This window comes from Thamnophis sirtalis, unplaced genomic scaffold (assembly GCF_051295495.1).
Source record: "Thamnophis sirtalis isolate CommonGarterSnake01/CBP01778 unplaced genomic scaffold, rThaSir2_p1.2 scaffold_6, whole genome shotgun sequence".
NCBI lineage: Eukaryota > Metazoa > Chordata > Lepidosauria > Squamata > Natricidae > Thamnophis > Thamnophis sirtalis.
In genome coordinates this window covers 3,018,438-3,045,833 of record NW_028261386.1, presented here as the reverse complement: position 1 = coordinate 3,045,833, position 27,396 = coordinate 3,018,438, and the positions used below count along the sequence as shown (strand labels likewise).

General features: G+C 44.1%; 1 protein-coding gene across 1 annotated transcript in view; it reads right to left on the bottom strand.

Moving 5' to 3' along the window:
- The window catches only part of USP32 (ubiquitin specific peptidase 32), a 219,618-nt gene extending 193,578 nt beyond the window's left edge, over window positions 1–26,040 (bottom strand). The window contains exon 1 of the mRNA XM_087717114.1: window positions 25,795–26,040. Within this exon, the coding sequence (XP_087573240.1) occupies window positions 25,795–25,852 (58 nt within the window). The 5' untranslated portion in view covers window positions 25,853–26,040. The remainder of the gene's footprint in view (window positions 1–25,794) is intronic.
- Window positions 26,041–27,396: the final 1,356 nt, after the last annotated feature.

The window sequence follows — 27,396 nt, the reverse complement described above, 5'->3', positions numbered from 1 at the left end:
GGCATGAGCTTCAATGGACTCCAGAGGATGGTAGAGGACAGGAAGGCCTGGAGGAACGTTGTCCATGGTATTGCAATGGGTCAGGAACGACTTCGCAACAACAACAAATCCAGCTATATTCCATGACATAAGATATTTAATAATTGTGTTGATATGATTTAATGTTTTTCTATCAGCCAAGCAACTCTTTGGAGTTGGGGTTGAAAATATTGCAGTAACCATGGTTATGAAACATGTTTTATTTTGAGTTTCTATAGATACAGGTAGTCCTCGTCATACAACCATTTGTTTAGTGACTGTTACAACAACACTGAAAAAAAAACTTTAAAAAACGGTTTTTCAAACTTATGACTGTTGCAGCATCTTCATGGTCACGTGATCAAAATTCGGATGCTTGGCAACTGACTCATACTTATGACGGCTGCAGTGTTCCGGGGTCATGTGATGACCTTTTGTAACCCGAAAAGCAAAGTCAATGGGAAAGCCAGATTCACTTAACAACCGTGTTACTAAATAACTGCAACAATTAATTTAATTGTGGCAAGAAAGATCATAAAATGGAGCAAAACACAACTGTCTAACTTACCAACAAACATTTTGGACTCAATTATAGTCGTAAATTGAGGACTATCTATATTAAGGTTTTTAGAAATATTACTGAAAAACATGAGTTCCCTTGATTCCATGTAATTACTAGGGAAAAAAACCCCATAATGTTTTCATATGAATGAAATGAAAACAGCTTGACCTGAAATAATTTTTCTACTTCTCTAGCTAACAAGGTCTAACAGTGATTAGCTTTTCAAGACTCTACTGCAGTAGACTATCTTTTCAGCCTGCCATTTCTAACAGGAACCCATTAAATAATAAGCAGAGAAAATTAGAAATCCAGTAACTCTACGATCCTTAAGCAGCCTTAAAATAAAGTTAACTCTCCACGATGTCACTTAAGAAAATTCAGGAGACAAAACCAATTTTAAGTAAGTCATATCTTGCATTTTTTTAAAAATATTTTATTATCTTAAAACAAAGCTCTCTTTTTCAAAAAGATAATACCAGTAAGTGGACAGAAAGTTATTAAAGTAATTAATTTCAATTAATGCTCAATATTAATAAAAATAACATCCAAGCAAAGTACTTTGAGTTGTTTTTACGATATAACAAAGAAGCATAAATTTCAGAGGTCAGTATCAAAATTGCCACTACATTATTATTTATAAATATTGAAAAAGAAAAGAATAATTGCTAAAAACAACATAGATAAGTATTTGATTTCTGACTTTCCCTTTCTTTGTACTCCAACCAATTTACGGCGTTTATTGACAGAAACTTTAGAAACGATAGTCTAAGGATTTGTATTTGTCTTGCTGTGTATAATATCATATCTATGGAAGCCATCGTTTAAATTTCTATTATGTAGAGCGTGAGTTTCGTCATTGCTGCACACTCATGTTTTGTCTTTTTTTAAAAAATAAGTATTTATTTTAAGGGCTAACACCCTTTTCTGTGAAAGAGACACCTACATTAAAAATAAACAAAGGAAGCTGTGGCTTAAACTAGTAATTTGCCAAAAGCTAATCATATTTCTTTTCCTGGGCAAGCCAAGTCAGCAATAGGTTTTAGCTTGTGACACACCAAGAGTGTTTCTCAGCCACTTGAAGATCTGGGGACTTCAACCTCCAGGATTCCCCAGCTGGGGGTCTTATCTAAGAGGATTCTGGGAATTGAAATCCACAGGTCTTCAAGTTGCCATGGTTGAGAAACACTGCACCCACAAGATACAGGCAGTCCTTAGCTTATGACCATAGTTTGATCCCAAAAAGTATATTGCTAAGTGAGAAATTGATGAAGTGAGTTTTGTCCCACTTTACGACTTTTCGTAAAGCGAATCACTGCCGTTCATAAATTAGTAAAATGGGTTGTTCAGTGAATCGGGTTTCCCCCATTGACTTTGCTCGTTGGACGGTCGCAAAAGGGGATCATCGCGTGACTCCGGGACACTGCAACCGTCACAAATGTGAGTCAGTTGTCAAGCACCAGAATGCAAATCACGTGACGATGGGGATGCCGCAATGGTTGTAAGTGTGAAAAATGGTGGTAAGTCACTTTTCTCAGTGCCGTGGTAACTTTGGACGGTCGGTAAATGAACCGTTGCAAGCCGAGGACTGCCTGTACGCTTCCTTTAACTTTGCAAAGTTGCTTGAAAAGGCCAACGTTTTAATAAATTGACTAACCACCAAACTTCCAAGTTCGTTTTGCTTCTAACTTGGTCACAACCTCATTCTGTAACCTCCTGTTGTGCTTCCTACCGCTCCTTCCTTCACCTTCATGTTCTTAAGTAACCTCAATTGCCGGTTATTATCTCATCAACCCTTACAACAGCGGCTATTACCGGAACGCCAACAAATCAAGTTTCTTCTCTTACCAACAAGGAACAAACGTCCAAGGAAACCAGTAACCCTAGTAACGGGCAATTAGTACATGCAGTTGGGTTTTTTTTTTTTAGACTATTCTTTAACGTAAAAAAAGGAGAAATAAGAACCATTAAGAACTGTATTTTTATTTTACTTTTTTAAAAAAGGATTAAATTATGTCATAAAATCGTAATGAACCCTGCAGGTTGTCCTTAACCTCAAGTCCTCTTTAATGCAGGTCTTTTTCAGAAGATAATAGGAAACAGGAATTTTTTTACATAGCTAAAAGGTAAATATTTATTTAATTTACACCTGGTCCGTCTCACTGTTCAAGTGATTCTGAACAGCTACAGACATAGGCTATAGAAATTTAAAATACAGAAAAAAGACATTTAAAAAAAAGAATATAGAAGTAGATGGAAAGAAAGAAAAAGGGGAAAGTTTCAGAAAAGAATAGAGTTAAAAAGAAAAAAGTTAATCTATTTTTAGCTTTTTTTATAACAGTTACAAAGTCCTTCCTTCCTCCTTAACGTTTACAATAACCCCTTCAGCCCCTGATTCAATATTTTTCTAATCATCAAATCGAGAAAACACTGTTCTGAAAAAGTGACTAATGATCGGTTTTTTGCACTTACGACCGTTGCATGATCAGAATTCGGACACTTGACAACTGATTCATATTTATGACAGTTGCAGGGCCATGTGATCCCTTTTTGTTGCCCTCTGATAAGCCAAAGTCCATGGGAAAGCCAGATTCACTTCACAGCTCTGTTACTAACTTAACAACTGCAGGGATACACTTAACAACTGTGGCAAGAAAGTTCGTAAAACAGGGCAAAATTCACTTAACAACTGTTTCACTTAGCAACAGAAACTTGGGGCTCAATTTTCATCATAACCTGAGGACTATCCTCTTCCTGACACTCTTTTCATACTTTGCCTAAATAGCTCTTGTCATTCTGCATAATGCCTAGTTATTATATGCAATGCCTAGGGAACGTATCCACATATTAAAATCATACAGACATTTCATCCTTTGCCTAAAAAAATTTCACACAATCTATAGATTTCCTAGACCCGTGATGGGGAATTCTATGGCATGCATGCCAGAAGTGGCAGACAGCGCCCTCTCTTATGGCATGCAAGCCATCACTCCAGTTCAGTTCTGCCGCACGTACGTGCGCACCTCCTGCTGGCCCACAGGTGTTTGGGTCACTGCCGTGCATGCGAAGGGGGCGAGGCGCTCGTGTGTGGGGTTCATGTGTGCATTTGCGGCTGTTGGGGCGCATGCGTGTGCCTCCCGCTGGCCAGCTGGTCTTCTGGTTTCTGCCGTGCATGTATGGTGTGTGTGTGTGTGTGTGTGTGTGTGTGTGTGTGTGTGTGTGTGTGTTGGGTTCTGGATCCCATTCCAACTGGTACGGTTGGAATGGGCCCGGCGTCACGCACATGGACGTGCGTGGTGCGCGTGCGTCGTACCTGCCTGCGATGCCTCTGCAATGCTCCAGCTGCTCGGCAGAAGCACCAAAGGCTTAAAAGACAGGTAAGGACCTCAGGCAGACGCGTAGGCCCTCCGGAGCACCGTCCTGGAACAGTATCCAGTGCTCTGGGCAGGCTCCGGTACACCCGCAACCCACCATTGGTGTGTGTATATGTGCGAGGGGGCCCTTACGCATGCATAGGGGGCGAAGCGCATGCATGGGGGGGCGTGCATTGCATTTTGGAGGTTCGGGCATGTGCGCGCTTAGCCATCATCGTCCTAGGCATTTGATACAATGCCAGATTTTCACACATTTCCAGTAATATGGGGAAGATTTTTGACCTTAGGAGTTGGAGAAGACTCCCGAGAGTATGGCTTATACCAGTAGTGGGATTCAAAAATTCTTACTACCGGTTCTGTTGGAATACCTTGGTGGGTGTGGCTTGATGGACATGGCTTGGCGGGTGTGGCAGGGGAAGATTACTGCAAAATCGCCATTCCCTCCCGATCAACTGGGACTCGGGAGGTACAGAATAGATGGGGGGTGGGGCCAGTCAGTGGTGGTACTTAACGGTTCTCTGAACTACTCAAACTTTCCGCTGCTGGTTCACCAGAATGGTCAGAACTGGCTGAATATCACCTCTGATTTATACCCAAGGAGGAAAAAAGGCCAATGGCTCATCAAACAAATTAAGCCAGACATTTCACTCAAGGTACAAAGGACCAGGCTTAAATTATCCTGCTTCAGACACATGATAAGTGAAGACACAGCTCTCTGGAGAAGGCTCCAAAGCTGGGAAAAGGTTGGAGGCAAGAGAAGGAGGGGACAAACCAGTCTCAAGATGGAAGGACTTGGTCGCAGTGGTGATGCAGACATTGTTGGAAGACCTGAAGGCTTCAGGCTAGGAATAGATCATCATGGAGAAAATCTATCACCAACAAAGGCGAATCTGTCCCAGGATAATGTGGCAGGATCCAATCTGGGTCGATCACCGGGACCGGAGGTTTTGTTTTTCGAGCTTTCGGACTCGTGCTGGAGCTCATTCCCTGAGGATGGGCTCCAGTACGTGTCTGAAAGTACGAAAGATTAAACCTCTGGTCCCAATGACCTAGGCTGGACTCTGAGAAAATCCATGTGGTCACTTAGAAGACAAAAAGGATTTGATGGAATATAATCAATCAACTAATCAACCCCATAAGCCCATGCTGCCTTCAATGAGAGTACAATTAGAAATGCCCTAGAGCACGGGTGTCAAACTCACGGTGTCACGTTACCATCATGTGACGTTTCGCGACATTTTTCCCATTCCCGAAGCTAGGGTGGGCGTGGCCTGTGCATCACGCATCCAGCCCATGGGCCGCCAGTTTGACACCCCTGTCCAAAAGGAAATCAACTCTGGCTGTTCCTTGGAAGGACAGATCCTGAAGCTGAAATTCAAACGCTTTGGCTGTCTAAATAAGGACTTTTTAGAAAAGACCCCGATGTTGGGAAAGATGGAAGGCGAAAGGAGAAAGGGACGGCAGAGGAGGAGATGGGTAGCTGGTATAATCGACGCAATGAACGTGAATTTGGCTAAACTCAAGGAGACAATGTAGGACAAAGGGACCGGTATGCTATGGTCCATGGGGGTCACAAAGAGTCGGACATGGCTTAGCAACTGAAAACAACAATGAGAAAATGACCATTGGCTTATCTGAAGGGTCCTTTTCTGTATGCTGTGGGAGAGTCCAAGCAAGGCATGGGTTAATTTCTGTCCTCCTGCCCAATGGTCTGGATTGAAATTTCTGACCACGCCTCCTGGTCCCTTGGCACATTCAGTTTTTCAATGAAGGCATGGTCCCGTGAAAGACAAGTCAACTTCATCATTCCATCTCTTCCGGAAATCCAAAGAAGAAAACAGTTCCGATAGAAAAAAAGGTAACCCCAAAGTAGGGTTGGACTCTCCCAACCCTACTTTGTGTTTTTTCCCAGAAGGGTGGGAAAAAACACAACCACCCAACCCTATTGTGGCTCTGAAACAACGGCTTGCAACACTCTCCTGCCAAAGGCAGCTTCCGTGGAAGCAAATTTGTCCAATTTGTAGTGCCTGACAAACAATGATGGGGACATCCAAGTCGCCGCCTTCCAGATCTCCTCAACAGACGCTTGGGTGGCCCAGGCCGCTGTTGTGGCTACACTACGTGTGGAGTGTGCCGTTACTCGAGAAGGAATAGGTCTGCCCTGCTGTTCGTAGGCAAGGGAGATGCACACCTTGATCCATCTCACAATGGTAGACGAGATGACCTGGAGACCCAAGGATGCCGGTTGAAAGGCGACAAACAAGGCTTCCAACCAACGAAAAGAGGCTGTGTGTTTGATGTACCTCTTAATTGCCCTCCGAACATTGAGGGAGTGCCAATGACGCTCCCTCGGACTCTCCTCCTACAATGTCCTACAAGCTCTCCTCCTACAATGTCTTAATCAGTTGCTAAGAACCATAGAGCAAAGTTGAGTCAGTTGGATCTGTTATATTGCTTGTAAAGCCCTTTTATTGCCAGCAAAGTACTTTTCACCTGAAGGACCCATCCTCTCCGGTGAATAACCTTTACATAAAATATTAAGGCACTTAACACGAAGCATTCTCGCAATGCCACAAACATCTCACAGATATCTGGCCCTGCGCTAAGACACACCACTTTCAAGCCAAGGTCCATTTGCTTCCATAATTACGGCTCCACTTAAAAAAAAAAATTATCTGAAACTCTGATGGAAGAAGCCAAGCGCTACCTCAATGGCAATTAACCACCGGCATAATATTCTCGTCTTTATGTGACACGGGCGAAGACCTTTTCAATGGGGGTAAAAAATTCTGGTCTTCTTCCAGTACCTCTTTTCTAAAGCTGCTGACTTTGAATGTGGGATGATTACGTTGGAAAATTCAGTCTTCCAAGGTCTCGTGAAGGAAGAGGATGGTCCCTCTAGGACCATGTTTCTCAACCTCACCAACTTCGAAGACGGGTGAACTTCAACTTCCAGAATTCCCCACTGTGGAATTCTGGGAGTTGAAGTCCATTCATCTTAATGTTGCTGAATGTTGAGAAATACAAGTATTAAGGAAAGAGAGAGCCAGACAAGAGCCAAAACATTTAAATTAAAAGATGATTTTGGTTATCGAGAGGAACCTCATGAAGGTAGAGGCATGAAGCAGTAAAACAGTTTACGTAGAACACGGATGGTCTCTCCACTCTGAGGTTTTCCAGCAGCGACTTGGATGACCATCTGCTGGCAATGCTTTAGCATTGAGCAAGCATCAGTCTAAATGACCTCTATGGGACCAATAAAACATTTGTAGCTTAGAATAGAACTGTGGGGTCTTTGGTGCTCTCTGAGCTTGGTTGTTTTCATGCAGTCATTTCATTACCAAACTAGGTAACACCATCAGTGCTAGGTAACACCATCAGTGCTAGGTAGTTGAATATTGTGTTATGTGGTAGATAGCAATAGCACTTAGACTTATATAGCACTTTACAACGCTCTCTAAGCAGTTTACAGAGTCAGCATATTGATCCTAAGAGTCTGGGTTAGGTGTCAGCAACCTTAAACATTCAAAGAGCCACAAAGGTCCTAACTGGAAGCCCCCTGCCCCCCAGGGTTCAATTCTGGAGCCACCTGGAAGTCCAATTCCTCTACCACAGAGTCTCCTCCTAGCATGGCATCCTTGTTCTAACCAAAAGCCCTATCGATTATGGAGCCAACCGGCAAGAGGGAGCCACAGCAGAGGGATAAAAGAGCCACATGCAGCTCCAGAGCCACAGGTTACTGACGCCAGATCTGGGTCCTCATTTTACAAACCTTGAAAGGATGGAAAGATGAGTCATTCCTGAGTTGGTGAGAATTGAACTCCTGGCAGTGGACAGAATTAGCCTGCAATACTGCATTTCAACCACTTGCACTACCACGGTTCCTACGTAGATCATAGATGTGACCTCTATGATCCTTACGGTGCCTATATGATCTCTATGGGCTCTTCCTAGTCATCCATTATAAAATCCACACCCTTTTATATATGATTATGGGAAGTATCATAGCTCTAAATATATTGACGCCACACCCAGGGCAATTTGCGACCTGGGTGAACACAGATAGTAAAGTGCAAAAAAAAAAAAAAATTTGCCCTGACTCAGACATTTTTGGTCTCTCCCACTCACTCTCCACGAATGACGTTGGCTACTGTGAGAGTTCCTAGCTCTGTGAGATTAACAGGATTACAGCAACAACACTGCAGTGCGATGTGACGAATAAGCAGTGACAGCTAAAAGAAATCACAATTAGATTTCAGGACTTGAAGGAGAACAGTTGGATCCCGGATCACTGGAGTCTTCACTCAGAGGACAGTTGCTCCCAAATCATTTTTTGTTCCGTTTTCTTGTTCTACCTTTTCCTTTTTAGGTGAGAACATCATATAAGGATTCTCCCCCCCCCCCCCATAATATTGGTGATTTTACTGTCAACTAGCTGATAAGCTGGCACTTCCTGGGTATTTATTTATCCCACCCCTCCTTCCAGGAACGTCGCTGCAATTTCTAATGTTGGATTTTTCCCCTTACCAGAGGGGAACCCCCTTGTGGAGTACTGTGAAACTGTTACCATGGCAACTCCACAGTGCTGTACATTGGAAGCCGTTTTAAGGCACAACAGACTGTATCTTAACAGAACACACACACCCGGAAGGGTGTTAGGTGTGTATTACCTCCCCACATTATTTGTAAGTAATGGATATACCAGATGGTAAGTAATGGATATACCAAGATTGGTTGAAATTGCTCGAGACGTTCCAGAGTTATGCTGGAACATACCACCAGCACGCATGCACACATGACCAGCGCTTGCCCCCATTTTTTTGCATAGTTTTTTCGCCCGCCCCAAGGTCCAGAGCTTCCCTGAAGCCTCCGGAGTGCAAAAAAACGGCACTATGGGCAGTTTGGGAACAGACTTCCGGTTTGCTCGTAGGGCCAATTTTAGTTCTCTGGAGCCTTCAGGGGCCTTCCAGAAGCTTCTCTGAACGCTCTGGAGGGCAAAAAGCAACCCCACAAGCAAACTCATAGGACCATTTTTAGTCCTCCAGAGCCTTCAGGGAAGCCTCCTGAAGGTCCCTGAAGGCTCTGGGGGCCTAAAAACGTCCCTACGAGCAAACTGGAAGTCCATTCCTGAATTTCTGGTTTGCCCATAGGGCGGTTTTTTGTGCTCCGGAGGCTTCAGGGAAGCTCCTGAAGCCTCTAGAGGGCCTCCGGGGCGGGAGGCTGTTTTCGCCTTCCCCAGGCTCCTATAAAGCTTCTGGAGCCTGGGGAGAGCAAAAATGGCCTCAAAAAAAGGCTGCAGTCAGCTGCCCAGCTGACAGGGCAATGCCTTGCATGCCCTGACAAATGGCTCCATGTGCCACCTGTGGCGTAAGTGCCATAGGTTCGCCATCCTGGCTCTATGGTATATACTCTATGCGCTTTATTCTAAGTAGAGTTTCCTGTTTCCTGTTACAGTTAAACAGTTGAGTAGTAAAGCACATGGTGACTGTTCTACGGTTAAAATAGAATTTCTAACAAAGTCAATGGGGAAGCCAGATTCGCTTAACAACCATGTTACTAGACTTAGACTAACTTTATTGCCACTTTAAATGAACACTAATCGGCATACATTAAAATGAAATTTTGTTGCATACAGCTCTCGAAGGGTCACCACCACCAATATACACCCAGGAACATGACAAAATAAACACAAAATTATGTATATATCCACATATATTATATGACACATGGAAACAACAGTCTAGGTAAGTGACATTAGCATGAAAACTTGACAATATATATTTTTTCTTAATTTTGGCCCATCCTGAAGCTTTCTTCATATTACAGGTTGTCCTCAACTTACAACAGTTCATTTAGTGACCGTTCAAAGTGGCAACAGCACTGGAAAAAGTGATTTACGACCATTTTTCACACTTACGATTATTGCAGCACCCCCATGGTCCCATGATCAAAATTTGGATGCTGGGCAACAGGCATGTGTATTTACGACAGTTGCCAGTGTGTCGGGGGGATCCCCTTTTGTGACTTTCTGACCAGCAAAGTCAATGGGGAAGCCCGATTCACTTAACAACCGTGCAACTAATGTAACACCATCAGTGATTCGCTTAAGAACAGTGGCAAGGAAGGTCTAAAGCGGAGCAAAATTCACACAACTACTGTCTCGCTTAACAATGTGAATTTCAGGCTGAATTGCGGCCGTACGTTGAGGATTACCTGTGCAGTGCAATTGAACAAATTAGTAGGAAGTAGAAGGGTAACCTTTAGAAACGCGAAGGCTGTGTGGCTCTACAGGCTTTGGAGGCTAATGGAGTAGCCCAAGTTATTAATATTTGAACAAGTATGGCATTTCTAGAAGACTAAGGAAAGAAGCTTAGCTAGCTCAGTCAATTACAGGACCAACCCTGTGTCTGCTCTCCTGCAAAATGAAAAAGAACATAGAAGCCACAAAAGAGCCACCCTTGCTCTTTCAATGTTTACTCTCCGTCTTATTTTGTCTTCAAGAGATCTGAGGAAGAAAGAACCTGTTTGGGCTCAGCCTTCTAATAGCAGAAACAATGATAAACCTCTGTCGAAACTGTCATACCTGGGTTGCAAATGATTGAAAAGCACAGGGTTAGGAGAGAATATGAAATCAAATGCAATTATTTATTTTCACTTATGTACGGTCAGCAGCTCAACCTAATCAAGGAACCACTAAGACAGGGATCAGCAACCCGTGGCTCTGGAGCCGCATGTGGCTCTTTCATCTCATTTCAGGTGCACTTAACCTAATTTTTTCGTGTTCCAACTCCCACTTCATGATTCCAGCCACTGATAAAATCCTTTCGATGTTAATATCTTCTTATTATCTCTTTTTCTGAAGGGGTATTTTCACTTTTCCATTGCTGTGCATACATCATTCTTGCTGTTGTTAGGATGCTAACTTAACATTTCAATTCAATCACAACATGGGAGGGCTGCAACATGCTTACACTATTAGTTCTATTGGCTCCATCAGCTGGACATGGGGGTCTCCAACCGTGGCAACTTTACGACTTGTGGACTTCAACTCCCAGAATTCCTCTGGCTGAGGAATGCGCTGGCTGAGGAATTCTGGGAGTTAAAGTCCATAAATCGTAAAGTTGCCAAGGTTGGAGACCCCTGAGCTAAAGGATTTCATCCAACTACAGCTATACAGGTTGTCCTCGCCTTACGACGATTTGATTAGTGACCATTCAATGCTGTAATGGCACTGAAAAAAATGACTTATGGCCGTTTTTCACACTTATAACCATTGCAGCATCCCTAGGGTCATCAAAAATCTAGACACTTGGCAACTGTTACGTATTTATGAGGGTTGCATTAGTCCTGTGATCCCTTTTGGCGACCTTCTGACAAGCAAAGTCAATGGGGAAGCCAGATTCCCTTAATAACCATGTTACTACCTGGAATAACTGCATTGTTTAAACAGCTTTGGTCAAGAAAGGTTGTGAAATGCGGCAAAATTCACTGAAAACTGTCCTACTTGGCAACGGAAATTCTGGGCTCAATTTATAAGTTGAGGACTATCTGTGAAACGCAGAGGTTCACTCCCTAAAATCTCAAGCAGCTCCATCCGCACATGCTTCTTTCCTAAATGTGTCTGGTTTTGTGTACCGAAATATCGCTCTGGGAATTTGTACCGAAGGGCACGGTGAAGGATCTAAATGTCCACTTTGGCACTTCCTATTGGCTGGCACGTTTCCACGATCAATTTATTACACTCGGAAGAAACGGAACTGCCCTCCCTTGTAACTGGGTACAGAAGTCAGATGCTGCTTGTTACGTTCATGTCCTGATTATGAGTTTCTCAGAGGCTTCCGGATGATTGTTGTGGAACAGAATGCTAAACCAGTTATGCCTTTGGGCTAATCTCAACATTTCTGTTTTTATTCCCCCAGAGATTTTTTTTTTAAATATCATTTTAAATATGCCGATTTATTCAGGCTGCAGAACAAAGTCGGAGTCCTAGAATCATACAGTTGGAAGGAAGCATCAAACCATCACCGAATCTAACCATCCACTAAAAACATTTCAGACTGATGCCTGTTGAACTGACCACTTCGAAGCACTTCTAAAGAACTTATCACTTCATAGGAAAGTCTATTGCATGTTCTCCTGATGTCTAGTCTGAACCTTCCTCTTGTTTTCAACCCATTAGTTCTGGTCCTGCCCTCCGGGGAAATAAAGCTCATCACTATGTGAGTTGCACCTGAACCAGATCACAAAATCTACTCCACAAAGAGGCTAGAATTATTTCTATTGTGATGAGTTATAACAACAAAATGCCGTCTTTCCCCAAAAATAAGACCCTGTCTTATATTTCTTTTGCCACAAAAAAGGCACCAGGTCTTATTTTCGGGGGAGGATGTCATCCACTGACTCACTTTACCTGAAAGTTTCTGTAGCCGATAACAGAACTTCAGATCGATCCAGAGCTCTGTTATCGGCTGCAAAGACCTTCAGGAAAGCCCTACTGGCTACAGAAGAAATGGGCCGATTTGTGCGAGGCCTGGCTGCAACTATCCAAAGGTAAATAGTACAGCGGCTCCACACCCTCTCCCAACCTTAATTGCCCCCTGGAATGGGTGGGGTGTTAATTAGGGCTTATTTTGGGGTAGGGCTTATATTGGGAGCACATGTAAAAAATCAAGCTAGGACTTACTTTCTGAGTAGGTCGTATTTTCGGGGAAACACGGTATTTCAAGTTTGTTTATGCTAGACTTCTTCTTTCTAAGGCTTACTGGTTTAGAGAGAGGTCTCTCCAATCTGCTTCCAAATGATACCTGGCCATTACCATGTTTCCCTGAAAATAAGACAGGGTCTTATTTTCTTTTGACCCCTGAAATAAGCACTTGACCTTATTTTTGAGGTGCAGAGGGCGGGCAGCGTAGTCACCTCATTGCAATATTTTCAAGGAAGGGCTTATTTTAGCGCATGGGCTCAAAAGCCAGACTGGGCTTATTATCCGGGGAGGTCTTATTTTCAGGGAAACAGGGTATGAACTTAAAAACCATTCCTGTCCCTTTACACCTAGACATTGGCTTCTATATAACTCGCTCAAGATTGGTTTCTTGTACTCCACACTATATGACACCCCTTCAGATACTTAAAACACTGCTAAGAAGTCTCTCCTTTGTAAGCTAAACTTAATTTAGCTTTCAGAGTATAAGGTGCACCTTTTTCGCTCAAAAGAGAGACTGAAAATCTGGGTGTATAATACAGCCATTTTTTGCCTCCAGAAACCCCACCTCCTTCACCAAAATGGGCATGCAGAGTCTTTAGGAGGTTTTGAGAGTGCTCCTGGGGGCTGGGGAGGGCCGAAATGAGTGAAAAACAGCCCGCTTTTCGCTCAATTTTGCCCCCACCCCCAGGAGCACTCTATAAGCCTCCTAAAGGCTGTGCATGCCACCGTTTTGTGATCTCTGAGCTTGGTTGCTTCCTTGCAGGCGTTTCATCACCCAACTCAAACAATCAATCGTCTAATCAAGGAACCACCAAGAACACTCCCACCAACACTGACGGTGCAAGCCACTTGAATATAAATGTGGAGCAAACCCCACCCTCTTCTACCACTGATGCTGTTACCTAACAGGGTCATGAAACATCTGCAAAAAAAAAAAATATCCACCAAGCTGAGAGAACACCAAGGACCCCCTCATTTTAATCAAGTTACAAATATTCTCCTTTATTGGAGAACAATTACTTTTCATGGCCTGGACTTTTGTGTTCCTGTTAATGCACCCAAAAATGGCATTGGTCTTTTTAGCAACTTTTTGCTTCTTCTGGCTCATGTTTCACTTGCAATTGCCAAGGACACCAGATCCCCATCAAACCAGGTCCTCACTCCATCTTAAATTTAGGCCTTAAGTTTTTTTCCTATCCCAATTCAGAAGTTTACAGTATTTCTAGAATCCCATCATATACTTTTCAATCCTTGCTTAAGATTGCCCTAGATCTTTCTGAATCACTTTCATGTGAAGTATTAGTTGCCCCTCCTAGTTATGCGTCATCTGCAGGCTCACATCACCCAAATTGTTGCGTCATCTCCATAAACCCGTCATCCAAATCATTGATACAAATGAGGAATCAGAATAGAGCCCTGTGGAATACTTCCTTCCAAAAAGAACCATAAAGAGAATTCTTTGTGGTCCATCTAACTCAGAGGTATCAAATTCAAGGCGCAGGGGCCAGATCCGGCCCGCAGGGTGTTTAGAACTGGCCCGCAGGGCCGACCTGAAAACCGTGAAGGACCGGCCCATGGGGCCTCTGCCAGTAAAAATGGAGCATGCAGCCTTCCCGAGCTCCGCTTTCGCTGCCACAGGATTGCAGGAGGTTGTTGTGGCCTAAAAAAAAATCACGAGGGCTACACATGGCCCTCCTGAGCTCCATTTTCTCTGGCAGAGGGTTGCAGGAAGCTGTCGCAGCTGAAAACAGAGCTCAGGAGCCCTTTTCGCTGGTAGAGCATTGAGGCCACCACAGGCACCGACATTAGTGACTTTGAGCTGACCACGCCCACCTTGGCCACACCTACCCCGGCCCCCTGAGGTCAAACATAACCCTGATGCAGCCCTCAATGAAATAGAGTTTGACAAACAAGCCTGAACTAATTGTTGTTATCATCGAGCCAAGAATTAAGTCTCAATTCAGTGGGACTTTTGTTCCGGATGGCCTACAGTGGTGGCAGCATCTCGCCAAGTTTGATAGATCTTAAATCACTACGCAGGGTCAGACCTGATAAGTACTTTAATGAGAGACCATAAGAAAATCCTAGGCTGTAAGATAAACTGCAAAGTCAAAACAATAAACAAAGGAATTTCGTGCCAGGAAAACAAGCACAAAATGTTCATGACATCTCAAGTTTGACTCAAAGGTGACTTTATGCATGTTTTTGTTGCATCTTCCCATAAAAGCCAGTTTTCCAAGGTGATCATAAGTTCAAACCAACGAAAGGCCATAAGTCAAGGACTACCTGGGTAAGAATCCTTTTCATGAGAAAAAGCCTTTGTTTTCAATTCTTTAAAGAAAGTGATAGGATGGGAATTTGAAGGTTGCACCAAAAGGAACTGATTTACAATTAGAGGAGAGGAATACTTAAATTTATTAATAGCCATTGGAGCAAAATATCTGAACATTGGATGTAGGGAAGGATATTTTTGAACAATGGAGCCGGAAGTTAATTTTAAGAGTGCCTGCCTGTATACAAAGATGTTATATAAGAGGAACAAGTTTCACCAGGCAAAACAGAGGCTGATCTGAAACTGGATTTATAAATGATAAACAACAAGAATGATATGGAATAAGGTGTTACATGGGATCCACAAATAAAGCTGGCTGGTGTTGTAATAATTAAATTATTAAATGTGACATGCAATAATTAAATAATTAAGTGTGACATCCACACACACAAAAAACCAACCCAAATCTAAAGAGTGACCTGGATAAGTTTCCTATACTGGAGACTTTTGTAAAGTGTTGGAAGAAATGTCCTTCTGGGTTCAGTGCCAAGTGGGGAGAAAGACACTGGAAACAATGGAGGCTGTTTGGAAAGATGGTTTAATGGTGGACAGGACCACATGGCTTGATAGGTGAGAGAGAGAGACAGAGATTTATACCCTCTCTTGGGCTTTGAATTTGCTTCCTGTTCCTGTGAAAGGGCAGGTATCCTGATTGGTTGTCAGACTCCCATGGGGCCATGCAGGAGTAACTTTGTAGGTTGTCTTGAGTCCCAGGCTTGGTTGAATCTTGCTGAGCGATGATGTAATGAAGAGGATTTGGGGCAATTCCTATTATGGCTGAGGGCTAATCCTACCTTTGTTGGATCTTGGGTGAGGGTATTTGCTTATGAATAAACCTAGCCATATCTTCATCTCTTAAGTGCTGACATCTGCTGTGGGCTATTGAGGAAGATGGGTGCTACTAAGAGTGAGTCTGCTTCCTGCCTAAAAAAAAAACCTTGTTTCTCCATTTCTCATCATATTCTGCCTTTTTTAATATTTCCCAGAATATTTCATTCTTCTAGGAGAGGGGTGGGTGCTAACTTCTGACATAAGCTTCGAAGAATTTTGAGAGATGCGACAAAGGGAAAAAATGAAAGGAATGAAAAGAAAAGAAAAAATGAAAAGAAATCAAGATCTTTGGATGTTAACATTATCTTAAAGGAAGGAATATAAAGCTGATGTGTTTGACCAAGGTTAAAATAACTTAAAAAATAAATAAAATGTTGTTATCTCGGGAAACTCTTAATGAACTTTTGCCAATCAGGATTAAACTACCCGTTGGGAGAAATGTCCTGGGTTCGGCTCCAAATGGGGAAAAAGACACTGGAGACATGGAGGCTGCTTGGAAAGATGGTTTAATGATGGACAGGACCACATGTCTTGAGTCCTGAACAGAAAAAGGGGATCACATGCTTCCAGATGTTGGGTGAAGAAGAAAAGAGAGAGGAGATGAGAAGAAGGGCTTGCTGGGCTTTTTACAATCTGTTCAGCCCCACCTCTCTGTTTCCTGTTCCTGTGTAAGAAATGTATTCTGATTGGTCGTCAGACTTCCATGGGGCCATGCAGGGGCAACTTTCTAGGCTGTGTTTTGAGTCTCAAGTTTGGTCGAGTTCTCAGATGCCATGTGGTGAGTTGGGTAAAGGGCTAATACTATCATGCCTTAATCCTTAATCCCATCACGCTGGAGCTGAAGGGGAGAACTCTTTATTATGTAGAATAGACTGCCTTGGACATCTTAATGGCCAATTGACAAAGGGGGATGGGGCAGGAAGCTGCAGGGAGCTACTTCGGGTTTAAAACATGTTTCTTTCTTTTCACATCCAGGGAAATATAATATTCTGCCTTTTCAATATTTCCTAGGATATTTCATTCTTCCAGGAGAGGGGTGGGTTTTAACTTCCTACATACCCTTTACCTTTTATAGATCAGAGATGGGCTATGGGAAGAAGCGATCATTTCTTGTATTTTAAGAGAAAGTGACAAGTGACTAAAATTGCTTATCCTTGTTGTGATGGGGTGGGGGGGAGAACATGCTGGTTTGATAAGTTGAATCGGATGCAAAGTTGAACATCCAACAATTGAAAGAAGCTATTCTTGACAGGGTAGCATGGAGAGGACTTGCCTATAAAGTCACCAAAAGTCTGATACAACCAAATTGCGCTCTACATGGGGCAGCCCTTGAAGAGCATTTGGAGACTTCAGCTCGTCCAGAATGCAGCTGCGCGAGCGATTGTGGGTGCACCTCGGTACACCTATCCTCCGCAAGCTGCACTGGCTACCGATTGGTCTCCGGATACGCTTCAAGGTGCTAGTCGTCACTTATAAAGCCCTTCATGGTATTGGACCTGGGTACTTGAGAGACCGCCTGCTGCCAATTACCTCCCAAAGGCCCATTAGATCCCACAGATTAGGCCTCCTCGGGGTTGCATCTACTGGCCAACGTCATCTGGCTACTACCCGGGGGAGGGCCTTCTCTGTGGCTGCTCCGGCCCTTTGGAACAAACTCCCCGCAGAGATCCGGACCCTCACCTCTCTCCAGGCTTCCCGCAAAGCCGTTAAAACCTGGCTGTGCCGGCAGGCCTGGGGTTGACGAGTTCCCTTCCCCTCTCGAATCGTGTGACTGTTGATTGTCTTTTTAAATTCTCTTTGTACCTTGTTTGTTGTATTTCCTTCTTGTCTACCCCTCCCCCCTTGGGTTTGTTAGCCGCCCTGAGTCCCTCTGGGAACAGAGTGGCATATAAATACAATAAACCTTAACCTTAAATGGTTAAAAACAAGCAAAACCTGGTTGCATAATCAGGCAGGATTGTCCTAATATGAACAAATGAATGAAAAGGACCTAAAAGGATAGACTGCTTATTTTTTCACAAGCTGAGCTCTTCCCTTATCACCCCCGGATGTCTCTTCCGAAGAGCCGTTGCAATTTGATTTTTGGTAACAGTGTTGTTCTAAAATGTCTGTTCGGCGCCTTGAGTATTTATAAAAATAAATAAATTAGGATTATGGATGGATATATCTGTATGTGCCTGGCTATGTGTGTTTGTGCCAAGGATTTCAAAGTGAATGGTGTCCACCCATTCAGGTTTTAGCTATTATAAGTATTCCTGTCCACATTCATTCCTCAGTTATGTGGGCTGTGTCTGCAGCCTAACCCAATGGCTTTAATCATCCTTTTCAAAGAGGCTTCCCTCGCCCCCCTTCTAGATTGTTGTTCTCAGAAAAGAGCAGTAAGTTGCTTTTTAAAGACGGGAGCCTGGCTGAAAAGTGCTTGCTTAGCCAGTAAATCATTCTTTTTTGAGTACCAAAAAAAAAAAAGCAGTGTGATGAAAACATTCATTGCTGCTGTGTTGCCTTGTGTTCTGTAGGTGAGGACCAGATGGTGGCAGGTTTACATTGCACCAAAATAAAAACCTTTTGTGCGTAGTAGTGTACACTAGTGGAAATCTCCTTCTAAAGGTTATTTTTGGGGGGCGAGCTTTCTCATTCTATGCTTTCTTTCTCACTATTTTCCCCACTGAGGGCCGAGAGAGGGCTGGCCCAAAGTCACCCAGCTGTCTTTCATGCCTAAAGGGGGACTAGAGGTTACAATTTCCTGGTGATTGGGCCAAAGTCACCCAGCCAACTTTCATGCCTACGGCGGGACTAGAACTCACGGCCTCCTGGTTTCTAAGACTGGCGCCTTAACCACTAGATCAAATCTTAATTCCCAGTTTTAAACAACCAGGTCTGGTTTGTAAATAAAACAACAAAAGTGACGAATCTATCCAGAGATTAAGCTGAACTCCGTTACACTGGAGAGACAAGTGTGATCCACACACGCACAAAAAAAGCACAACATCAACATCTGAAAAACCCTGCTGTTTGGTTGCCTAGAAATTAGTCTCCCTTGCCCCAAGAGACCAGCTATTTACAAGTCTGAGAAAATTAGCATTTTGGTATATATCCCCCCCCCTTCCTCTTCCTTTTCTTTGAATAATCGCCTCCTCCTGTAGTCTTGCCTGTAAACCTTCTGCCAATAAACATTATGACATCTTGGTTCCTCTTAAAAGAAACAAGATATATGTTTCATAATGGAAACAGGCTGGGTTTCCACATAGGGAAGTCTAAACCGAAGTTCAGCTCCAAACTTTTAATTGCAACAACCGTTCAATAAGGAATGTTGCTCAAATTTGGCACAGGCGTGTTATTTATACTTGGGAAGAAAAACTTGGAAACAATTAGCAACCACAAAAATTATTCAAACCATCGCAAACTATATTTCAATGAACCATCATGCTTCCCTGCTTAGTCTAGCACCGGGGTCTCCAACCTTAGCAACTTTAAGCCTGGAAGGCTTCAACTCCCAGAATTCCCGCCAGCTGCATTCCGAGAGTTGAAGTCCTCCAGGCTTAAAGTTGCCAAGGTTGAAGACCTCTGTGCTAGCATTCTCAGACCTGGCATCTTCCAGGCGTACTGAGATTACAACTCCTGGGATCCATCGTGATTTTGAAAAGGGCCAGAACGGATTCAAATGTAAACTGAAATTATTAACACAGCGGTTGCTTCTTGCCATCTCATCCCAAGGCAGACAGCTTCAGCTCAGATACGGAAGCAAGCAGCTATGATATGCCTGAGAAGGCAACAGGCAAAAAGAATGCAGCTCACATCATAGCACGATTTCAATGACTTAAAAAGAAAGAAAGAAAGATGGCAGAAAAAGCCGGCATGGCTGCATGGAAGACAGAAAATCGGACACACTCATATATGCATACATACATAGATACATAGATATACATTATAGATACATAGATATACATTATAGATAGATAGATAGATAGATAGATAGATAGATAGATAGATAGATAGATAGATAGATAGATAGATAGATAGATAATGTACATACATAAATACATACATACATATTTACATATACATATATATGTATGCATGTATGTCAAAGTCAAAGCTAAAAAACAGAGGATAGCCACTTGACAATAATACTTGTGAAACAATCTTGAAATATTAGTGGACTACAAATTGAGTATGAGTCAGCAACATGGCTGCAAAAAGATAGGCAGATACATAGGATCTCAAATTATTGGAAGCGGTGGTTCCAATTTCGGTCAAAGATGGTTTTAAATACCATGGCCAGTCCTTGGCACCAAACTGTAAGAAAGGTTGGGCCAAACTGGAGTAGGTTCGACGAAGGCGAACAAGAATAAACAAGGCTAGCTCAACAACAACAGGAACAAAAAAAACACTGCCAATTTTAAATCATCTTTTATTGTGCTACTGGTAATATTCGTTGTTTACCTTCCTTTTCATTGCTTGGAAGCCACCTAGAATTGCTTCTAGGCAAGATGGTTGGCGTATTACTTACTTATTAGCTAGTCAGTCAACCAGTCAGTCAATCAGTGATAGAGATAGATAGGTAGATACGTAGGTAGATAGATAGATGATGGATGGATGGATGGATGGATGGATGGATGGATGGATGGATGTAGACAGATAGACAGGCAGGCAGGCACGTGTGTGTGTGCACACACACGAACACACGCGCACATGCACACACACACACACTCTGAAAGCCCTGACTATACTTAAGCCTTGAGAAAGCTGAGAAGGGATAAGTCAGTTCCCTTGAAATTGCTCAAAGGATATTATACTCAAACTCAACTCAACTATACAGAAGCAGCCGGGAACTTCCTTGATTTCAGAAGGAAGGTTACCAGGTCTGAAATAAGTCACAGAAAGTCAGTGAACTGACCCCAGAGAGCTGACAGCTTCCCTTCACTGAATGTGTGTAACTGCAGAGGTTAGGCAGCCACCCGCAGGCGGTGCTTTAACTGGGAGCCCTGCACCACCAAAGGATTGGACCCAGCGGCCTAGAATGTTTCTGGGGAAAGAAAAGCTTTGCTAAGGCATGTCATGCGGACTCCACCCAGGTCCACATTCTGGCAGCATAAATCACTTGGATAAAAGGTTTGCAGCAAAACGCAGCCGAGTTCACTGCCAGCTTCTAACACCACAGCTCACTGAATACCCATAACCTCCACTACTAGCACCACAGAGGCTTAATCGAAAGAAAGGAGATAAGAATATCAAAGAGAAAAATGTGCTATGTGTTTTAACCAAGACGGAATGAGGAATGGACCAATACCAAAGAATCCAGAAATCTGAAGCTAGTTGTTTGCTCTTCGATGCCCAAGGTCTTCCAGGAAAGATCAAGGTACATTCTTAAGGCACAAACAGGTCCATGATAGTGTTGTTAAGACCAGAAAGACACTTCATGCTGACCTTAAGTTGCTCCATGGCAGACACACACAGGGCTTCAAAGGTGATCACCAGCACCTTGAGCTGTACCTGCAAGCAGGCTGGCAGTCAGGGCAGCTCTCACAGAAGAGGTGTAAAAGGTAGAGGTAAAGGTTCCCCGTGCACATATGTGCTAGTCGTTTCCAGCTCTAGGGGGCGCTGAAGAGCCAGCGCTGTCCGAAGACATCTCCGTGGTCATGTGGCCAGCATGACTCAATGCCGAAGGCTCACGGGACGCTGTTACCCTCCCACTAAAAGTGGTTCCTATTTTTCTACTTGTATTTTTACGTGCTTTCGAACTGCTAGGTTTGCAGAAGGTGGGACAAGTAATAGGAGCTCACTCAATTATGTGGCGCCAGGGGTTCAAACCGCTGAGCTGCCGACTTTTCTGATCGACAAGCTCAGCGTCTCAGCCACTGAGCCACCGCGTCCCCTTCAGAAGAGATGATACATGGACAAATCAGTTGGGAAGGCAGGGTCATGTTACGGGTCCCATCAATTCAAGATTGCATTCGGCCTACGAAAGAGGGCATCCTTGGTGATGGCCCCTTCTCTATGGAACATCATTCTCTGTGGGATTCAGTTGCTCTCCACCCTGTTGCTTTTCCGGAAGGCCCTAAAAATGTGATTTAGTTAGCGGGTCAGTGGACAATCCCGCCCCAAATGGACACAAAGCCTATCAACTGGCTGTTGTTGCTGCCAGTGTGTGTGTGTGTGTGTGTGTGTGTGTGTGTGTGTGTGTGTGTAGGTACGCTTATGGGTTATTATTCTATGGTGAATGTTGTAAGCCATTCGCAGTCATCTATGCGTAAGTTGGGTGGTTATATGTTTGTTTGATAAATAAAAATAAACACAAGGCTGAACTGCTCCTGGCCCTGGTGCCTGCAAGGGGGCAGCCCAAGGGCACTTTGCAGAGGGCCTTGGTCACTCTCCTCCCAAGGAGCTATGGCTCCAGAATTCAGCTCCAGGGACATCCTTGTAGGATGAAAGCTCTCTGTCCAGTCATGATCCAATACTCGATTCTCTCTTTCTCTCTCTCTCATCAACATCCTTTTCTCACTTACTCCTTTTTCCTTAACACACACACATTTATCCCCATCTCCATTCAGCAATATTCCCCACTACGTCGGTTGCTAACTGGTGGCCCATCATACCATAGCCGCTTTAGCCCGCTGTTGTGGCCCACCAGCAGAGCTGGCAACAGATTCAGAGAGTGAGGAGGTTAGGGAGGAAGATGGGGAGTCTGGGGAAGGCTCTGATGAGAACTCTGTATTGGAGGCAGAGAGGGGGCCAGGGCCATCTTGATAGTTATCAGCTGCCTTCGGAGTCAGAGATCAGTGGGGCAGACGAACAGCTGGAGCCTGTTCCCAGTGTGTGCATGCACAGAGTTGCCAGAAGAAGGGAACAGCTAAAGAACAGAGGTCGACTTGGGAGTAAGGCCCCAAGTGGACGATGAATGTCCCCAGAGGAAATAAAAGAGGTGGCCTGGCAGCTCTCCAAGCCAGATAAGGTCTGTGACTGTAAATCCTCCCTTAAAAGACTTTGCTGGAAGTGAATGAACAGAATTCACAGCAAATTAACGAAAGGGGTTTTTGTTGGGACAAGGAGTTTGCTTCAGGCTCTTGGGAAGCCTCAGTCAGAACACCCGCCTTCCTGCCAGACCCCCTGCTTCCAGGAACTTCGTCCCCATCGGGGCGGTTCAGAGCTGGGCTTCTGCTTTTGACACAATGCCCACCAGAGCCTCCAGCTTCCCCCCAAAGCAGAATTAGCCTGTTCCTCTCCAGCTGCTTAATAACCGCTATGGCTGTGAAGCTGGAACACGCCATCCTGGAGTGACACAACAGCCACCCACCTGGTCCAAGAGGGAGCCGGCGTGCTTCCTCTCACTGGCAGCCATGATGTCAGCTGCGAGTCGGTCCACTCATCGTGTCTCCCGGACTGGAAGGATTTGGCACGGGGCCCCTGAATGAAATCCCACCAATCTCCCTATTCTAACCTCAAGTTACCCCTTGAACATTTTTTTTTAAAAAAGCACCGGCTGGAGGGAAGGGCATTTCTCTTCCTTTGAGCCAGGCCCTGAAACCCAGAAGCCCCTCATTGCTTTGGACTAGAAGACCTCCAAGACCCCTTCCAACTGTGTGAATGCAATGTAATGGCTTCCCTTCCGCTGCCTCCTCTCTTCCAGGCTCAACTGCCATTTATCATCTCAAGGACCTCCAGACCACCGCCACACTTTGCACCTTGGGAACCTCCACAGATCATCACCACAGCATGGTTTTTTCCGAGGGAGGCATTGAAAGCACTTCTCTCCCCAGGGTTGGAAACCGGCTTCCAGAGGGGCTAAGAGATAAACAAAAGGAGAGAGTCTTTGCCCGCAGGCTTGGCTTGCGGCAGGCAGCGTAAGAGGAGATGACACACAAGGAAAACAAGTGGGGAAGAAAAGAGGAAACAAGAGGACTGAGCAGCTAGTTCTTAAGGTTATGCCGCTCTTACAGTGGCCTGTTCAAAGGCACGTAGATTATTTCGTGTGCTTTTAAGTACTTTTTATTAGGCGCGATTGCTCAATATGCCACTAGGCAGTAGCTAATGACAGCGTCAACAAGCAACCAATAATAACCACCAATAAAACAAACCAGCAAATACAAGACTAAAGAGATTTTCCTCCAAGGGACTTTACCATACGGCAATGGCTGTAATCACGGCAAGATCTGTCTTATACTCTCCAACACACCAAGCAGATGAGTAATTAACATATATATGAATATCTATTCTAACCCTTTCAAGTATCCGTACAAGCATTTTATGTCAGTACTCATCTTGGCAATAAACCCTCCATTCCCTAACATGTCATCAATCATAGTCTCTTTTCAGCCTTGTGAGCTTCACTCCCAGATCTAATCAACATCTAGTCACCCCCACCACCCCCTGCCCCATAAAAACATGAAGAGGGGCAGGTCCAACCCCTCAACAGCCACACCATCTCATAGCAACCTTAATCCTGGTTCCCTTATAGCCAGTTCCAACAGGGCACTTTTGAAGTTACATCCTAAGGTGTGTCACTAAACCGTTCTGTAAACATGTCCCAAAAGGCAAAGTGGATATTTTATTTTCCCCTTGAAAACATTTCACTTGTCACCCAAGAAGCTTCGGAAGAATGAACTGAAGGGGGGGGGGGGACACACGAAGAAAGTCCAACTGTCTTTGGAACAACCATGGTTGAAAATCTTCCAACCTTTTAACAAGCTCCAACTATAACCAAAGAGGGATAACCTGTCTACCCCATGTGCAACAGTGATGGCACCCACGTCTCCCCAATATCCACTGAGGACCACAGGTCTGGCCCCCCCAACCCTCCCCCCCCACTATTCCACATCCTGAGGTGCCAAACACTCCAGCCTATTTCTCCCTCTGCAGCAATGCTGCCTCGGCCCACCCTGAGTCCTTCCTCACAGCTGCCCCAGAGTCAGCCCCCCCTCTGTCTCCACTGCTGCCCAACCCTCCCCCCTTCCCCATCTGATGGGCTCCAGAAAGGTTAAATGTCCACCTCCCATCATCTCCTCTGCCAGTCTGCCATGTTACCCACCTTTGGAGAGCCCCTAATAAATTGTTTCAACTTCTGCCCTCAAAACGAAGCTATAGGGCACTGCACACCAGAACAACTAGATACAAGAACAGTTCACCCCGCCTCGAACGCCATCACTATGCTAAACAACTCATTCCTACAACACTGTCAATTTACTAAGACTGTATTACTATTATTCTTCTCTTCCTTCCTAATAACTCTCTCTCCTCACTTATGACTATAACCATGGCGCTTGTATCTTTACAATTTATATTGTTTTATTTGTTTCCTAGTATAATTTGATAGCTTATTGGTAATCTATGACTATCACTAAGTGATAGTTATCACCTTATGGTAATAAGGTATCACCTTACGATTCTTGACGAATGTATTTTATTCTCCTTATGTACACTGAGAGCATATGCACCAAGACAAGTTTCTTGTGTATCCAATCACACTTGGCCAATAAAGAATTCTATTCTATTCTATCCCATTTCTCTATTCTATTCTATTCTTCTATCTTATTTCTCTATTCTATTCTATTCTTCTATCCTATTTCTCTATTCTATTCTATTCTATTCTTCTATCCCATTTCTCTATTCTATTCTTCTATCTCATTTCTCTATCCTATCCTATCCTTCTATCCCATCTCTATATTCTATTCTATCCCATTCTATTCTATTAGACCCTATCCAGACTGGCTACGGATGATGGGAGCTGCACTCCATCCCAATGGGGTGAGAAGACAATCCCTCCAGTCCCCAAAGCTCCTCCCCCTTTTTGCATGCCTCCTTAGCTTAGCCCCGCCCACACGGAGAGGTCGCTGCTCTCTGCCAACCCGGCGCCCCCTCCGTCTCCCCCTCTCTCTCATTTACATATTTCATTAGCATACCCGCCGCCGGAGCCAATCAGGGCGCTCCGAACACAGGTTTGCATACCCGCCTCCTCGGGTACCCCGCCCTCCCCACTCACCCCTCCGCAGGGCCTCGTCGTAGGTGAGGAAGCCGATGCGCGACTCCTTGTTGCCCATCGCGGGTCTCCTCAGTCCATGACGGACGACGACGCCCGTGCCCCGCAACACCAGCCGCTCGTCTCAGGCGGCTGCCGCCGTCGCGGCCGCCGGTTCGCCTGGACTAGCAGTAGCCGCAACAGCAGCGCCGCCCCCGCCGACTCCTGAGGAAGATGTTCGCCTCAGCTGCCGCCGCCGCCGCCACCTCCATTCCGAATCACGTGACGTCGCCAATTAACTGACCCCTCCTCTTCTTTCAAAGCTAGGCACCGCCCCCTGGCGTGCCACTCGTCCGCCCCTCCCCTCCGAGAGGTGTTCGTCCAGCCCTCACTTCCGGTGCGAGGCCGACCGTGCGCCGTCAGGCAGTCGGTGCGCATGCGCGAGGCTAGACTCTCGCTGAGGCGAAATTCCTATTTTCCCCCACTCCCGTTTTTTTTTTAAATCTATAATAATACTGAATGTTTTTCATTGTTCTTTTTATTGTTTTTAAGAGCTATTTTTTAAAACGAGGAGCGAGGAAAATAGGAATTTCGCCTCAGTGCGAGTCTACTCTCGCGCTGAGGCGAAATTCCTATCCCCCCCCCCCGGCTCCGGGTTTTTTTTTTAAATCGATAATAATATTGGCTGTTTTTTATTGTTCTTTTTATTGTTTTTAAGAACTGTTGGTGGAAATCCTTTCTCCATTCCTTTTTTATACTTCCCTGATTTGGCAGCATATATGGGGGGAGGGAAATAATGTACAGAATAAAATACAGAGTTGGAAGGGACCTTGGAGGTCATCTAGTCCAACCCACCCCCAAGGACACCATTTCTGACAGGTGGCAGATGTAATGAATAGAATAGAATAAGAAAAGGAATAGAATAGAATAGAGAAATGGGATAGAATAATACAATAGAATAGAGAAATGGGATAGTAGAATAGAATAGAGAAATGGGAAAGAAGAATAGAATAAATGGGGTAGAAGAATAGAATAGAGAAATGGGATAGAAGAATAGAGAAGAATAGAGAAATGGGATAGAAGAATAGAATAAATGGGGTAGAAGAATAGAATAGAGAAATGGGATAGAAGAATAGAGTAGAATAGAGAAATGGGATAGAAGAATAGAGTAGAATAGAGAAATGGGATAGAAGAATAGAATAGAGAAATGGGATAGAAGAATAGAGTAGAATAGAGAAATGGGATAGAAGAATAGAGTAGAATAGAGAAATGGGATAGAAGAATAGAGTAGAATAGAGAAATGGGATAGAAGAATAGAATAAATGGGGTAGAAGAATAGAATAGAGAAATGGGATAGAAGAATAGAGTAGAATAGAGAAATGGGATAGAAGAATAGAATAGAATAGAGAAATGGGAAAGAAGAATAGAGTAGAATAGAGAAATGGGATAGAAGAATAGAATAAATGGGGTAGAAGAATAGAATAGAGAAATGGGATAGAAGAATAGAGTAGAATAGAGAAATGGGATAGAAGAATAGAGTAGAATAGAGAAATGGGATAGAAGAATAGAGTAGAATAGAGAAATGGGATAGAAGAATAGAATAGAGAAATGGGATAGAAGAATAGA